The sequence below is a fragment of the Colius striatus genome, chromosome 18 (assembly GCF_028858725.1).
Source record: "Colius striatus isolate bColStr4 chromosome 18, bColStr4.1.hap1, whole genome shotgun sequence".
NCBI classification, from domain to species: Eukaryota; Metazoa; Chordata; class Aves; order Coliiformes; family Coliidae; genus Colius; species Colius striatus.
This window is the reverse complement of record NC_084776.1, coordinates 6,290,209-6,306,381: the sequence shown is the minus strand read 5'-3', so window position 1 is coordinate 6,306,381 and position 16,173 is coordinate 6,290,209. Positions and strand designations below refer to the sequence as shown.

The 16,173-nt window shown below is 44.6% G+C and overlaps 1 protein-coding gene across 4 annotated transcripts in view; it reads left to right on the top strand.

Annotated features, from left to right (window-relative positions):
• Nucleotides 1-9,499: 9,499 nt before the first annotated feature.
• Nucleotides 9,500-16,173, top strand: part of ABCC3 (ATP binding cassette subfamily C member 3) — a 47,672-nt gene continuing 40,998 nt past the window's right edge. For all 4 annotated transcript variants that reach the window (XM_062010479.1, XM_062010480.1, XM_062010482.1 and 1 more), the window contains exon 1: nt 9,500-9,565. In XM_062010479.1, coding sequence (XP_061866463.1) covers nt 9,536-9,565 — 30 coding nt within the window. In that variant the 5' untranslated portion in view covers nt 9,500-9,535. The remainder of the gene's footprint in view (nt 9,566-16,173) is intronic.

Here is a 16,173-nt window from a genome sequence, read left to right as displayed (position 1 = left end):
GACAGCACAGTGTGAAAGTCACGAGAGGTTGGACCGGTTTGACACCTCCCTCTCTTCACAAGACTGATGGAAACCTGACATTAACTTCACTCACCCTCCATGAAATCACATTAAAATGTAGGCTAAGTAAGGCGTGGTTTGAACTGTGTGACAGTCACAGGTTTAAAAATGCGTACATGGATAAGGCTTTGCTGGATCTGTCTTGAAAGCAGCACAAGGAAGAGGAGGATTTGTGCTAATTCTGTCAGTCAGGAGTTTGTAACTTTTTGAGAACTGCTGATCTTTTCAAATCACTACAACATGTTGATGTACAGCCTTTTATCCATTCAGAGATTAGAGTGTTACGACTACATGAATCTGCATTAGCTTCAAGTTTACATACACAAAGAAGATGCTGTTCATACCCAACAGCCCATGTGAGGTCTTAAGCTCCTTTATTTTCACTTGAGGATGTTTACTCCATAAGCAATCCCTATTGATTTGCATGTCCTGGAGAAACGTTAAGGGCTTTCAGCAGGAAGTCAGGCAATCGGTGTATTTGAAGTAGGAAGATTAATGTTCTGTACTATTTACTGCAGTTAGATTAATTCTTGGCTGGGACATTTTCCTCCTTCCACATGGGCCCATACAGAGACCGCTCTCTTTGATATGCCAGTCCAAATCCAGAGTTAAGCCCGTTCGAATCAATGATTTCAAACAAACCTTTCATCAGTTCTTCCCCCAGATCATATTTAAGGGAATAATAAAATTACACTGTATTAAGCCTGGGAAATATTCTTAATCCCTTTTTTGGTTTTACACTCATAATGAGCCTCAGCTTTTCCTTTCATATGTACTAAATAATTTGGGGAAATAGCTAGGCCACTAAAATTGCCAACCTTGGTTCTTTAATGATTAGGATTGTGTCTGTGTAGCTGGAATGATACTCGTACAGTTCCTTCCTTACAGAAAAAGAGATGGAACATTTTAGCTTGAAATGATGGCACAAAATGATGATGTGAAATTAACCCAAATGCTCAGCTTCAAATGTAACAGAGAGCCTAAAGGCTCTTCTGTTTTCAATACTTGGAGTTTTGCCCACTGACAAAGTTTGTGGAAGTAACAAAAAGTTTACATCATAGGTGAATATTCAGTAAAGACTAGCCAATAAAAAAAACCACTCCATGATGATTCATTCAGGAAAAGAAATCCATGTAAAATAGTTTGTTTTCTAAACTGGATGAGTTTTTTCTAGATGCCCTTTTGAAAGACAAATACAACTATACTGCAGTGTGTGCAATAATCTTCGGATCGTTTTAAATACCTTTTGGGGGGGTTTTATAGAATTTGACTTTTTTTAAACAAAATGTACAAAATCCACAAGAATTCTGTAGAATGGTTCTGTTGATAGAATTTTTTATATTTTTGTAGCAATCTATAGAGAAATTGTTAAAAGTCTGCGTAGCATCTTGGGAACAGAAGCAGCTCTTATCTACAAGTTTCTTTTCATAAACCTGGAGCCAGACCTACTGTATTACAACATGTATAGCCTAGTTTTGGAGCCTGCATCCAGGTTGTGTTTAGAAGTAAGCAGCTAAGCTCAAGTTCTACAATATTGCAGTGCTATTACTGTTCAAGAACTGTACCCATTTAAAACCATTCACCCCCAAAACTCAGCCTCTTCTCGACAGTAAAGTAGTCGCATGGCTATCCAGTTCATTCAAGCACACCAGCACTTTACTACTGTGGATTTACTGTATACAAGTGAGAGAAGGATATTTTGCTATTGCCAGTCTGACACATGGGGAAAAAAGAGATTGCAGACGTGTCTGGGAAAATGTAAATTCCATTCTTGCAGCCCCTCGCACATAGAACTGATTTTTCACAGCTTGGTTACAGGCCGTTTGTACTGTAGATATTTTTGGAGGAGGGCAAAGAAAAACACTGTTTTTGACTTCTGTGGATTGCACTCAGCACAAGGTGTATTCAAGAAGAAAAAAGAAAACAAAAGTGTTATTGTTGTAAATTAGGCTATGCCCCAGTCTCCCCTTTTCTGCCCCTTTGCCTATAATAACCCCTGTACACTATTACACAAGGTGACTAGAGTAGGCACAGTACCATTGCAATGTCTGTAACAACCTAGTATATATGATAGGACTTTGTATTTAATAGTTAATATATTGTTATACTGTATCAGGAATATAGGCCAAAACGAGGTCTTTTTGGTCAGGGCAACAAAAGGTGGTATTCATGGGGGAAAATGGGGTTACAATGTTCCTTTTTAACAAAAGCAAAAACAAACAAAAAAGACACAAAAACCGAGTGTAAATCTTTACAAATGACAAAAACAAATGTGTCCTATTAAAAGCTTTTGAAAAGAAAACGACTGTGCACTTCCCTTTCTTCTTGTTGCTGATGATAATCTGTATCATTCAGAGTGGTCAAACCTCTGGTCATGGTTTAATTGTGAACAGTTGGAGCGGGTATCGTATAGCAACAGCGGACGGGAAGTTAAAAGGGAGATTGTGAAATGTCAGCCCTCGCTGAAGCAATTCGGTTCGATCCCAGCACATGGCCCAGGGCTTGCTGTTCGAGCAGTGTGCCCCCATCAGTTGTAGCTCTGCGAATTGCACCGCGCCGGCAGAGGACAGCTCAGCTCGGCAAGCCGGTTAATGATGCTGCCGGGACTGCGACGGAGAGCTGCAGCCAAACGGGAGTGGAAGGAGTCAGGAGAATCATAGAATGGAGAAGGGGCAGATTTGATCAGTCCATGATTGTTCTAAAAGGGAAAGTGCTAGGATGTCTATGCATTCACAACTTCAGCCTGAAGTACAGCAGCCTTTTCTCCATCCCTTCTGCAGTTATTTAGCTCCTTGCAAAGCAGGGGATGGTACTCCCCTGGGACCTGCAAACTCTGTGCTGCAGGGCAATGGGGGCTCAGCTCCCAGCTGATGCTTCAGCATCACCAGAAACATTGGAACCTCAACTCTTCAGGGGTCTTTAGTGAATGGATTATTTAGCTCCTAATGTGAAGTCTCCTCTGTTCTGTGAAGCAGCCATTTGAGGGAGGAACCAGGCACTTGGGCTCTCTGCAGCCCTGCTTCTGACTTTGGCTTGAATGACGCTGATTGCTCTGCAGCAGGAGGGACCTTAAGCTGACATACAGAGTGGTTATGTTGTGTAGAGAGTGTTTTGATAAAGGACCTCTCTGAGTAGAAAACAGCAGGAAGGAAGTTAGCCCCTAAACAGAGAGAAAATGTGGATCCGTGCAATATCCCATGCAAATCCACACAGAGCAGGACCCCAGAGGTGAGCTCTGTCATGCATTCGTGTTGCCCAGGCTGAGGGGCCAACCCCACCAGGCTGGGACCACTCAAATACTTTCACACCACTTCTAGGCTAGAGGATCCACATGGCATTAAGGTAAGCCAGGCTGAGCCAAGAAAGCAGGGCAGTTCACAGGTTCAAGCTCTTCACACCGCTCTACACACAGATGAGTTTAGCCCTGTGGTAGTTCCTCACAGGGGATGCCAAATCCCTTTATTTCCAACACTGGGTTTCAGAGGAGCTTGAGAGGAGAGTTATTTTTCTGCTCTGTTTTGTTACTATTTCTCTATGAAGCTCTTTTGCTGAGTTTTGCTTGTGGTTTTTTAGAAGGCTCCCACCCAGGCTGGCTGCTTGTGGATATGCTCTGAACTTGCCAGAGCTTGGGCTCTGGGCACTTTGTTTCTCTGTTTGGTAAGTAATTCGGATGCCACATAAAAGTAGGTTGTTTTCTAGGTTATTTTCTCTGTAATGGTAGCTGCATCTAGGGAAGTAGCACTTCACATTTCATTTGTTTCTGGCTTAGTTGAGACAGTTAGGTGAATTTGGCTAACTGTCCTGCTTCTGGAGAGCATTGTTCCATCAGAACTGCTGTGTGTTAGAGCTCTGCAAGAAGCTGCAGGAAAGCCCTATTTGTGCTTTCTGTATTTCAGGTGTTCCAGAAACACATCAACAAGCCTTATCTGTGACTGGTACTAGAATCCCCCTAAAAAAATAGGTAAGAAAAAGCAATTTAAAGAAACACACCTCACTCCCTTTATTGTCACCAGCACTGCTTAAATGACCATCTGCAATCAGCTACTGGGATGAGGATCCCGTAGATTTAAGGGTTAAGGCCAGCAAGGTTTTGGAGGGACAGAGGCCTGAATTGAATTGGCCAGAGGTGGGCGAGGGTCACGGGCAGCCACGGCCGGCGGCGCAGGGGCCGCCCCGTGCGCAGCGGTTTGCTACCATCTAGTGGGCGTGGGGCAAGGAGCGGGCGGGTTTGGGCGAGCTGCGGGAGGGGTGGCACGGCGGCTTGCGGGAAAGGTGTCTCAAGGACACGGCAGGTCTGCCCACTCCAGAAGCGCTAATTTTCCTAGCTCGATGTTGCAGAAAGAGAGCGGTAAGTGGGGGGAGGGAAACCAACCCAGAGGGTTTCTACTTCTGCAGGGATTTTCAGCCACTGAATTTATAAAAATCCCTTCCTAGAGTAGGAGGAGAGGAAGGATTTCCCTCAGATTCAGGAGCAGCGTGCCAGGGGAGCCATGCATTGCTTTGTGCTTGTGGGAGCTGCTCGAAGCCGGGCTACTGAGCACACCCACTGGCATCTCTCCAGATGTGTGACCCAGGCTTCTACAAAGCCCTGGGAGACAGTCTGTCCAGCGACAGTCCTAGGGCTGTCTGGCATCTCAGAGGCTGGGGCAGCACCTGAGAAACTTGTTTGTCCCTGCACATGCTCATACCTCCTTTTAAGCACATGTAAAACAGGCAGCCCAGCAGATACTCCTCCCTGTGTGTGCCAACCCATGCCAGGTGTGTGCAGGCTGAGCACTCTCACACAACGGTGACAATAAGCTGGAAAAGGGTGTTTAACCTCTGCTTGGCCCAGCGTGGGAGAAGGATAATCGCACAGGCTTTCTGCCACGTTTCCTTACTTGTGCAGAGGTGCTCAGAGCTTCGGTGTTCTCTCGGGCGCCAGCTGACTGCTTGTCACTAGATGGCAATGCCACGAAATGGTTCAGCGGGGATATTTGCGTGCGTTAGTTCAGGCTGCACCTGAGGTCCCCCTGTAATCCGGTTTTGTTTGGTTTGGCGTGGTCTTCAGCATGGTCAGCAAAAGCCATTGCCTCGCTGGTATTTTCACATTTGAGGGTGATTGGACTTTCAGGCTGGTTTTGTGTGTTGTATTCGGTGCTTCAGATGTGTTTACAACACACCATATAATCCTGCAACATCCTCTAGCATCTTCTACTGTTGCTTGAGTCACTGGATGCTATAATTGGCAAGCTTTCAAAGGTCCTGAATAGATTATCTTTCCATATCTATTTAATACTCTAAATAATGCAACCAAAGACCCCTGCAGCTCCAGCTGGGAAATGAAAAGGATGGTTAAACCACTTAATTACTTACTGTGCTAACAATCATTTTACGGAAACAGAAGGCAGAATCCAGCTGTTCCAGGGGAAATCAGGAAGAAGTTAATATTGGAGTCATTTTACAAAGAAAAAATGCTGCAGTGGACAGAATGTGCTTTGCTGACACCTGCAAAGGCAGCACAGAACCTCTCTGCTGGGTGCCACCAGCTCAGCATGGCCAAGGGCTGGTGACAACTCCATCTTCGTTCAGATATATCAGGACCTGGTATTTGGATTCCTGCAACTGCTGTGAATTCTGTGTGCCCATTTTGTGGTGAAATCCTGCTTCAGCCCAGTAAAACCAGGAGGAGTTTGTGGCGTGGCTGAGTTGATAAGGAGAGGATAAGCTGTGGCAATTGGGTCAGGGGCTGAAGTAGGATAGTTTGGGTTTTAGCTCTAGAAGGCCCAAGTGTCAGGTGCTGCTTGCCTGTGGGTGTTTGTCCATCATTCTAAGCTTCTTTTGCAGCTAAACCACCCACAAGCTGGGGAGTGTTATACCTGCTGTGGCTTCCATCAGCCTCTGTAGGCACTTGAGAGCATGTTAGTGGAATAATCAAGCAGGTGAGAGCAAGAGACACCCAGAGCATTCCAAGTTTGGCTGCTCACCATTAGAGGACTTTGGGGTGATCTAGGCAGTTCTCAGCATGTCTAGATTCTTCTCCTGCTCATTGCTCTCAGTCTGAAATGGAGGAACACTCGTGTAACAGAGGAAGATGGTATTATACACGGCAACCTGGAGGAGTCGTACATTCAGTGTTTTCTCCTTTCACAGAGCCTTGACGTACTGGTTGGACCCCACCATGCCCTGCAGCAAACAGAATAGCTTTACAGTGCAGCTTCAGGCCACATGCAGTGTGCTCCCAACCTCCCTGTACAGGCTTTCCAGGGAACTGCCACTTCTGTTCTTCCAGCCAGTGGAATCTTGCCTTCCACCCTTTGCCTACCAAGCCACGTAGCTGATATATGCCCAAAAGCAGAACTGTGAGTAAAAACTGGGGCTGCAAATTCCCAGCCCACTCTCATATGTTTTATCATGGGACTTCTAAACTGCTCATTGTGCTTTCCAGAAATGAGGAAATTCAAGTGAAATCCTTTCCTTCAAGAAGAGTTGCACACTATATGCAACACCATTGACTGTTTGAAAAGAAACTTGACATCTGCTGCTACTCGTGCAGTGCTGACTTTGAGCAGAGATTGTTACAAGTCCACATCTTGCATGTATCAAAATCAGGTGTCATATATATTTTTGTTATAAAGTGAATGTATAGGGCCTTGCTGGAAATGCTGCTTTTGGCAGCCTCTTCTTTCCATCTGTAAAATGTGACACCTCTGTGGGTCCTGGAAAGAAAGCTGAGCTTCTGCTGTTTCAAGCAGAGAAAGGTGATATTTATAGTCAACTAGACATAAAACTGTGACTTCCAGAGCTGCATATGCTCAAGGTCTCCCCAGCCCTTAGCTCTAAATGTCCTTTATACAGACTTCTTCAGGAGTCGGTCACACTTCATTTTGCTTCCAGTGCTTTGCAAATCAGCATGAGGTGCAACAGGAAAGGAAGCCTGCTCATACCTGGCACTGTGCTTACACAAACAGCTTCTCTTTATTACCTCCTGTGCTGCCCCAGCCAATTACTCTAGCTGATAAGTAACCTACTGCCAAGTGGCACAGGGTGTGCTTTGTAGGCGCTTCATGATTATGCTGGCTTGACCTGCTCTATGTTTTAGCAAGTGAAAAGTCCTTTACTGTGCAGCTGGCATGGAAAAACGGATGCAAATGCTTTACTGAGTGAACCCAGATCAGATCTTGCTACTCCCCAGAATAAATGTCAGAAAAAGTCAGTTCATGACCTCCCTGACATTTGTGCCAAAGGTGCCATTTCATTTTCCTGCCTCCTTAGCCTGCATTTGGGGGAACATCACAGGAGTAGTGACACGCTCTAGGCATCTCTGTCTTCTCTCCCATCATTAAAAGGAAACTGCCTGAGTTTTTTCATTAGAAGTGAGCTGCCTGAGAGAGTGCTTCAGGCTTTGCTTTGCACCAGCTTCAGCAGAATTCTTTACTAAGACTCTTCCCAGGACCTTTTAAGTTTCCCCCCATCTTGTCTGTCTGAGACTTGAGTATTTCCTTAATTCCTGCCTTTGATTTTTTTCCCTCTCTGCTAGTCTGTTTTGCCAGACAGCACCTGGAAGTCAGTAATGACACTGTAAAGTCATCACAGGTTGGCAAGGTCTGCTGTGAGGTCCAGGCTGGCTGCCTGGCAGCTCTCCTCAAGCTCATGGCAGGGCATACAAAGGGAGCTGGCACCCCAGCTGGCATCCACTAGATCTGCATCATCCCTGTTTGACACCATGAACAACTACTGAAGGCAGAAGCTGCCCACTGTGAATTAGGAATTTTAGGCAAGAGGCAGAATCCCGTGAGACACAGGGAAATACCCTAACACAGGACCTTCCTCCACAGATGTGGTACAACAACTCCACTAAAGGTGATAAGTTAATCAGGGATTAATTTGCATAGCACACGTCACTGCAACTCTGTGGTACAGATAAAATGAACCTCTCCCCTCCTGTACACATAGCCTGTGGTAGCTGTTTGTGAGGTGCCTCTGTACTTGTGACATAATGTCAGACTTGGTCTTAATTTGGGGCATGTTGTGAAACTGAACCAAGTTCTGCTCCTCGGTCCATGCAATGTCCTTAGGTCATGTTCACCCAGTTAGTTAGGGCTCTTCTAGTATTTCCTTGTAGAAAGTTGTTATTTGACTGTTCTGACTGGTCTGGCTCAGTCTGAGATTTCAAAGCTTGAAGGCAATCACCCGAGAACTTTATCTTGGGCAAGATCTTATCTTCTCCCACTAATAACTGCATCCCTTTAGCCAGATTGTAATAAATGTCTAAACCAAAGTCTCAACATGGCTCACAGGAAGCATGTGGCTTCCTCTGATAGAACTCTGAGTGGGTTTTACCCCTGACATTCGGAACGTGTTTTCATTAGGGATAAAATTGGGACACAGCAATACTGTGCTTCTCGTTTTTCTTCCAACCTGATGAACGTTTCTGATAACACCCTTCTGCCTGATGGTTCCTCACCTTCCAGCAAGAAAGGAAACCCAAACTCTTAAAATATTTAAGTAGATTTGTGACAGCAGGGTGCTTTGTGTGAGATGATGTTTTTGAACCAGATGCTACAGCAACTGGGTGGGCAAACAGCAGGTGGTGGATCAATAATGCTGTAGCAGTCCTGCTCGAGAGAAAAGCAAACAGTGCTTCCGCATCATGAGGAGCAACCTAGATTGTGTCCAAGGTGTACTACACTACAGAATCTATCAATTGTGCACATATGTGAAATTTATTGACTGAAAGCTTTTGAAAACAGATCCACACCACTCATTTAACCACGTCTCTACAGCGAAAGCAAACAGCAAGAAGGAAGAAGCTGCAGATGGATGGATAAGGGGTGTGATGCTCGTTAAGTTCCGCTGAGGCAACCACACTCCACGCTGCTCTGAAAGGGAGATGTTAACATTAATTTCAGTGACCTGGGTGGACAGGCACAGTCTCCAAAGCCAGAGAGTGTCCCCCGGTGACCATCCCTCAGCCTGCCTTTCCTTTGCCATATGGGGACCACCGATGTGGCGTCTGGTTATCCTAGAGGTCACACTGAACACGGGCAATGTTTTCTGGGGGTTTTGTCCTTCACTGGGAGGTCACCCTTGGAAAACGAGAAGCCACACGTTTGCAGTGACCAGGCTCTAAGGGTCAGACGACTGCGGCAGCCCCTCTCCTTCCCAGCCGGGGGCGAGCGGCTTTTGCAGGGCTGCCACAGTGGGGCCGGGGGTCTGCTTTGCCGAGTCCGGGCTGCCCCGTGAGGGCTCGGCCCTTCCAGCGGCTCCTTCACGGCTGAGGGGCTACCGCCGAGCCCCGGCCGCCGCCCCGGTGCCTGAGGGGCGCGGGCAGCTGTCCCCGGCGCTGGCGCCTCCCGCTGCCGGCGGGGAGGGCGGGACGGGGCGCGCCGGGTCCGCTCCTCCCCGCCCCCGGCCCGCCCAACAGGGAAGGAGCCGGCGTTTTCCCCGCGCTCGTGCTCGGCGGGGGCTTGGAGGAGCCTCTGCAGCCGCGGTCATGGAGGCTTTCTGCGGGTCCCCCTTCTGGGTAAGCAGCGCGGCCAGCGGTGCCGCCTCCCTTCCATCCTTCTCGCCCCGCAGCTTGCCCTCGCTGAGGAGAAAGTTGGATGGGGAGGTTTGCGTGGAGGAGCCGGGGGGAAGCGAGGACCAGCCCCCTCGACGCCGGCTGCGGGGCTTGCTCCGGGTCGGAGGGGAAGCGCCGTGCCCGGCTCTGTGCTCGCCGCGCCGGCTCTGAGGGGCAGGAGCGGGCAGGGAAAGGTCGGTCCTGCGGCTTCGTGGGGGCTGAGCCGCGTCCTTCGGCTGATGCCTGTACCCAGCGGCGAGCCGTCCCGTCCCGTCCCGTCCCGGGAGCCGGCGGGTGCGGTAACTTCTGCCGCACCCGGCTGAGCAGCATGACCGGCAGAAGAGCCGGTAGCAACTTTCCGGTTCACCATTCAGCATCTCCTGACCAGAGCCACGACCCCAGGGCTCTCCCCAAGACCCCAGACCATGTCACAACTCCCACCTTCTTGCAGGGAATTGATGTTTCTTGCAGCTCTCCTCACAGCTATAGTCCACTTCTAGCCTTCATGAACCTGGATATTGCTTTTTTTTCTGAGGCATCCTGTTTTAGCGTTGATGCTGCTCTTCAGAATCCCTCTGAAGCAGGAAGGTACTCCCTGCTAAGTGCCTTTTTTCCTGCTAAAGAGTGATATGTTTGTGGCACCCACGGGTAGTCACAGTCCTCAGAGGACTGCAAGAACTTCTGTCTGCATCTGGAGTTGTCAGCCTTTTGGAAAGGCTGATTGCAGCAGCCACTGGGTTTGTAAGCAGAAAAGTTTGGAAATTGCTGCCGTGGTCTGCTCTGATGGTGAAGTGTGGAAATGCTAACTCTTACAAGTACCTGGTGCAGTATTTCCCCAAGGTACAGCGTGCAGCTTTGCTCCCTGTGCTGTGTAGGCAGACACTTTAGACCATACAAAGCCATGGGGAGCTGACTGTGAATGGTGAATCTGCAGCTGTCCTCCTATAAATAACAATTTTTGCATGTGGCTTTCTCTTACATTGATTTAGCTCAAGGGATTTTTCCTTCTAAAGTTGAGCAGGAATGAAAATGACTGCAGATGAATCACTGCTAGCAAGTTATTAAAGGACACCACAAGTAATTGGCTATGAAGTCTCCATCTTCAGATAACTAATTAACTTTCAAAACCTGTCCCAACATTACTTTTTAAAAGAGCACTTAGGATCATAAGTCCCTTGGTTAGATTTCTTTATTCAGTTTAAGGTTCCTTTCCAAGTGTTCTGCATGCTCTCTACTACAACAATTGGCAGATAAGCTTGCTCAAACAAGTATTTTCACCTTTTATTTCTACTATAAACACATAGAACAGGAACAGGCACAAACAGATCAACACTGCTCACTAGTTTATTGACTACCTTGAGAGGCATGTTGTAGCTTCTCAAGGAAGGCTTCTAGTGCAACCGTTCTCCACGGCCAAAGCTTTTGATAACAGTTTGAAGATAATGTAAAATGTTCAGGCAGTTTTGCTGACTTGAAGTATGAAAGAAATGTGTCATTTTGCACTTTACATGGTACATTTACGCTCAAGTGTGTCACCCTTTGTGGTGCTGTGTCTGGGGTATGCTGTACTCGAGTAGTGTATCAAAACTAAGTTTGCAGGAAGTAATGTAAAGATAATCCAGGCAAAGGATTGTAATTCATAAACATTTATTTATGGCATAAACACTGAAGAAATCTAAATGTGTTTAAGAAAGCATAAATAGCAACAGCAAATAGCCCTTCAGCCTTGCTCAGGGTAATGTAAGTGTCTCCAATTGATCTGAAACATGGTAGTTTGGATTGGCAGAGGAATGCATTTTTTTTGTCCTGTCAGGCATGTGTTACAAGGTTCTCCAAAAACTTCTCCTTTTTTTTGTGTAAGTATTGCATCCTCAACATAAAATGTTACTAAAGAATAAAAGGAGACAGATTGAGTGAAGAAGAGCAATCTTCCTTAAGCAAATGGGCAAACTGTACTGAGTAGATGCAGACCTGTTCATTTTCTTTGGGATGATCCAGAGTTGTTTAGAGTCAGAACCACCTTCCATCTGTTTGTTTTAAAAAATGGTACTTGGTAACTGTGTGAAATAGAACATGTGACCTAGTGACAAGCAGATTGCACTCAGTGACCAAGAGTCTTACACCTTGTTTTCAGCAGCCAGTAGTACTTTTTCTGTTAACAGGAGTCTACACAAGGAACGGATTTTTCTGAGGGATTTTAAGTGATGACCATATAGATGACTGTCAGCTCAAAAGGATTTGCTTTGCAAATATAATGATCCATAAGAAAACACAGGTAGAGGCTTCTTTCTGAAATATGCCCACAAAAGTTGGGGTTTCTCATGCTGCTGCACACTTGAGGAAGGGAGAACGAGGTGAAAGGCAGTTCCTAGCCTGTGCACGCAAGCTGATGGTGGGCAGCTTTGCAGTTGAGATCAAGAACTTGATAAAATGAGAAGCAGTATTCATGTTTGGTTTTACATAGCTGGTGAGTTTAGACTCTTTCCCCATATTTTGTCAAAGAAAATCTAGGTGATTTTGGAAGCTGAATGACGTACTGGTGTCAGTTTTAAAACTGTTTAAAGTTAAAGGAAACTTGCTCTTCCAATTTAAACAGTTCTTTGTTTTGGAGTTTAAACCAAATATAATACTTTTCTGGTAAAAGGTCAGAATCAAAACAGTTCAGAATTAGCTGATGGAAATGTTTACGTTGAAATGCATCAGCTTTAACAGCTGATTGATTTATCTTGGGTTTTTTTGGCTTATCCAAAGTGTTAAGGTTTCAGCTCTTCACACTGATGCAGATGGGGAATTTTGCTGGAAATGTCAGAGGATTGGGGATTTTTTGGTGTTTGTGCAGAAGCAAAATAATTTCCTGTTCAACCCATGCTAGAAATAAGAAATTAAAGGGAATGCTGTAGGTCACATTAGAGACCTGTAAAAGGCTTCCAGCTACTGCTTTAGCTGATGAACATGCAATCAGCAAATCACTAATAAAAACGTAGGGCTTTTTATACATAAAGAGGAACAAATGGAATGTTATTTTTTCAAGATGCAGTATGAGCAATCTCTTCATCTGAACACTTAGAGTGTATGTGAACACTTAGAAACACACTCTCTGCAACAATTGAGAATTCAAAGTTAATTGTTAGTATCTCCCAGCAGTGTTCCCATGCTAAATGCCTTTTGGGAGGAGATGAATGTGGTAGCTCATACCTGTACAAGGCAGTCCTTAGGTGTGTCTTTTGCTGTTGTCCGTAATTACCTCCTATTTACTGTGCCACATAGTTACTATATGACAGTAAGTGTACTAGACAGGAGTGCCAATTGTGTGACCCACAATCTCTGTATTTGAGAAGATACATGTCCTCCTCTGTAGTAAAATGGGAGCAGTTCCCCAAAGAGGAGAAGGAAGTGATCTCCTAGGGAGAGTTTGCTGCTAAAGTGTTTTAACTGGGAAACTAAACAGCATAAGCTTAGAAAATCAAAATCTATTCCAGTGCAAAGACACCTTGTCTTCCTGTGGCTCAGACTCTCTGGATAAGAAATGGCACTATGGCTGCTGTGAGGATAAAAGATTAAGTGCTCTGCAGTACTGGGGTATTCCTGGGATGATGGGTCATATAAACATGTTAGCCTACAGACAGAATAAGTGTCTGGGCTTAAGCAGCATGAATAGGAAACGGGAGGACAAGTGATAGAGCACTTCAAAGGGGAGACCACAATATCTAATCAGTTATGGATGTGATCCAGGCTTGCTCCTTTTGATCCTGCTTGGCTGACAGAGCTCAGTTTTCTTCCCTACCCTGTGTCTTGGTATCCTGACAGATATCTTTTTATTTTTGCCTTGGCCCACAGTGGAGTGTTGGCTCCTTCATCCAGAGGCTCTTGAGTAATTCAACAGGAAGTTGTAGCAACTCTAAAGTAAACAATATCTTGCCTTTGAGATAAACTCATACAAGAACCCCTTTAACCTTTAGGTTTGTGGATATTCTGTCACCTTGAGTCATTCTGTGAGATTTTGGTAGATTTAGGCTTAAAGTCACTCTGCTCTCTGGAAATGCAACTTCCTGTTCTGGTGGCTCAAACCACGAGTCTCCCCTCTGCATGATTTCCCCTTTTGCTTTGTCATGTATTGTGCTTAGTTTTTTTTTGTTCTTCAGGATGACTCAGAGTAGCTGTAGTAGAGAGAAATATTTCTTTCAAGGGTGATGACAAACAATGTTCTTCTTGTAAAATGTGTATAAGTTTATTTTTTAAAAACCCCATAACTTACATGATTTGGCTCTAGATTGACAAGAACACCTTGAATTTCAATTATTCCATTATATTTTCAACTGAATTATTTCCAGCAAAGGAAGAGTGAAGTGAAAGGTGGCAGCAGGTCATTGCAAAGGAGAGTTTCTGCAGTAGGGTGATATGGGCCAGATTAACTCTTCTTTCTATTTTAGCTTCCCCTTCTTCCACACTGTGATAAACACAGAGTGTCCAGTGTTTATACATATTAAAATGTGATATAGATCTCCACATAATCTTTAACTGCATCCAACTTCAGACAACTGAGTCCTACTTCTGTGAATCTCTTCACAAATGATTGCATCGGATATCAGTGTTCTTTCTCGTGTTAGACAGGAGATCAAAATAGGTAACTGTAATGGTGTCTTCAGACATCAGATCTATGGAGTTATGCTCTCTCAAAAAGTAGCTGTGCTGGTAACATCCTGAATTTTAAAAGCAATTAAGTACTCAAGCTCAAATCCTCCAAGATTTTAAGATTCTCTAATTGAGTTGAATAGAAGCTATTGCTAATTATTTGGAGTTCAGATTCTCAATGTCAAGAGGTATAAATATTTATCAATATATCTGGAGTATTACCCAAAACCTATTATCATTCATCTATGTGTAAATGGTAGATTGTATTTGAAAGACAAATTCTGGATTTGAGAGTTATGAGCAAAACTGACCATCAGTGAAAGTTGGCAATATCAGGGATTTAAGGAGTCCTTCAGTGTCATTTTCATGAGCTTCGTTAATTGCCATTGCCATTCATTTCAGTCGAATGTGTGAATGTGATTGTTCATGTGTTTCAAGGAAAACAGTCATTGCCATTTCCTTCAAACCAGCACCTTGATGGGTCAAAAGAACAGTGCAGTCCTCGGTGCAGGAGAATGGGGGCAGCTGATGAAATTGTAACATCCAACATCTGACCAGTATGGCTGAGTGTCTTCTGGAATTAGGAATAAGCCTACTTGCCCCTTCTCTCCATGTGTTTGCTGCGGGTGGGGCAGTAAAACTTGAGGATGCTGTGAGAGAGGCAAGGTCTCACTTTAACAGAGGATTAAAGCCTCATAGGGAGACTTTTTTTCTCTGTAGCAAAACTCAAGGTGATGTATGTTCTTCAGCTTTCAACACGACTTCCTCTCTGGACACAGCTCTGAGTGTTTTAGCTTAAGCGACAGAGCTGGTAGATGTAGTGCCTGGCACTTAGGAATACTATAAAGTTTGCCTTCTGAAAAGAAATAATATCTGCAAGGAAATTGGAGTCTTATGAGGAACTCCTTAAAATGGACCTTATTTAATCACTACAGTTAAGAATACAAAGCATTTTGAGATGAGCCTGAGCTACCTGGTAGGCAAATTGCTATGCCACTGGAGATAATCCTTTCCTTTCTACCTGTGTGAATTTTTAATGTGTTAAAATGAAGAGACTATTGCAATTTAAAATTAATTTTTTTAAAAAATCCATTGAGAAACTTATTAAATGGGATCTTTGATTTTTTTTTTTTCCAGTAAGCTAATGCTCCATTTGTCTCCTGATAGAGCCGTGACTGTGATGGGCCATTATCCAGTTGCACGTTCTTTGGCTGTGCTGGAGGAGAGCATGGGGCAAGCAGCCAGAGATCTTCCCAGGAATACGTTCAGGCTTTTGTACAACCATCAGCTTGGACTCTACTGGGCTTTTGAGAGCTGGCACCTTGTCCCTGTGCTAATCTCACAGTGAGAGGTGAAGTCAATGTAATAAAAATTAGATCATTTACAGTAATGTCACATGCGAGTGTCATAAGGCTTTGAACTGGAACAGAATACGAAATGAAGGAGAGGGAGAAGAAAAAGTATTTCATGGGAGTTGTTTTGAATGTCAAAGCATCAGAAGCAATTATTTCTTTTTTTCTTTCTGAAACTTGCTGAGAATACAGAAACACATTTGACACTTGCACAGTTAAAAAAATAAGAAGCATACTTCTCATTTCTCCCTTTGGTATCTTTCCTTTCCCCCCTGGTTGAGTGACTTGTATTCTAGAATTGCCCTCACCTCTTACACATGTATTTTTTTGGTTTCTCATTTCCCTTTATTATGTACATTTGGACATATGGAGAAGTAAAAGGGAAAATCCATTCTGCATGTCATCTTTTTACTACGGTAAGGGGAGGTAACAGCAGGCAGAGTGAAACAAAAAGCATTGAAGAACTTTGTCCTTTCATGTCTTGTCTCCTTTGAAAAAGCGAAGTGGGGGAAGTACTTTACTGGAAGACCTATCAGATGGAAAATTGTGGCCAGTGCTAATCTTCATGTGCAGCAGTGCTATTCTGTC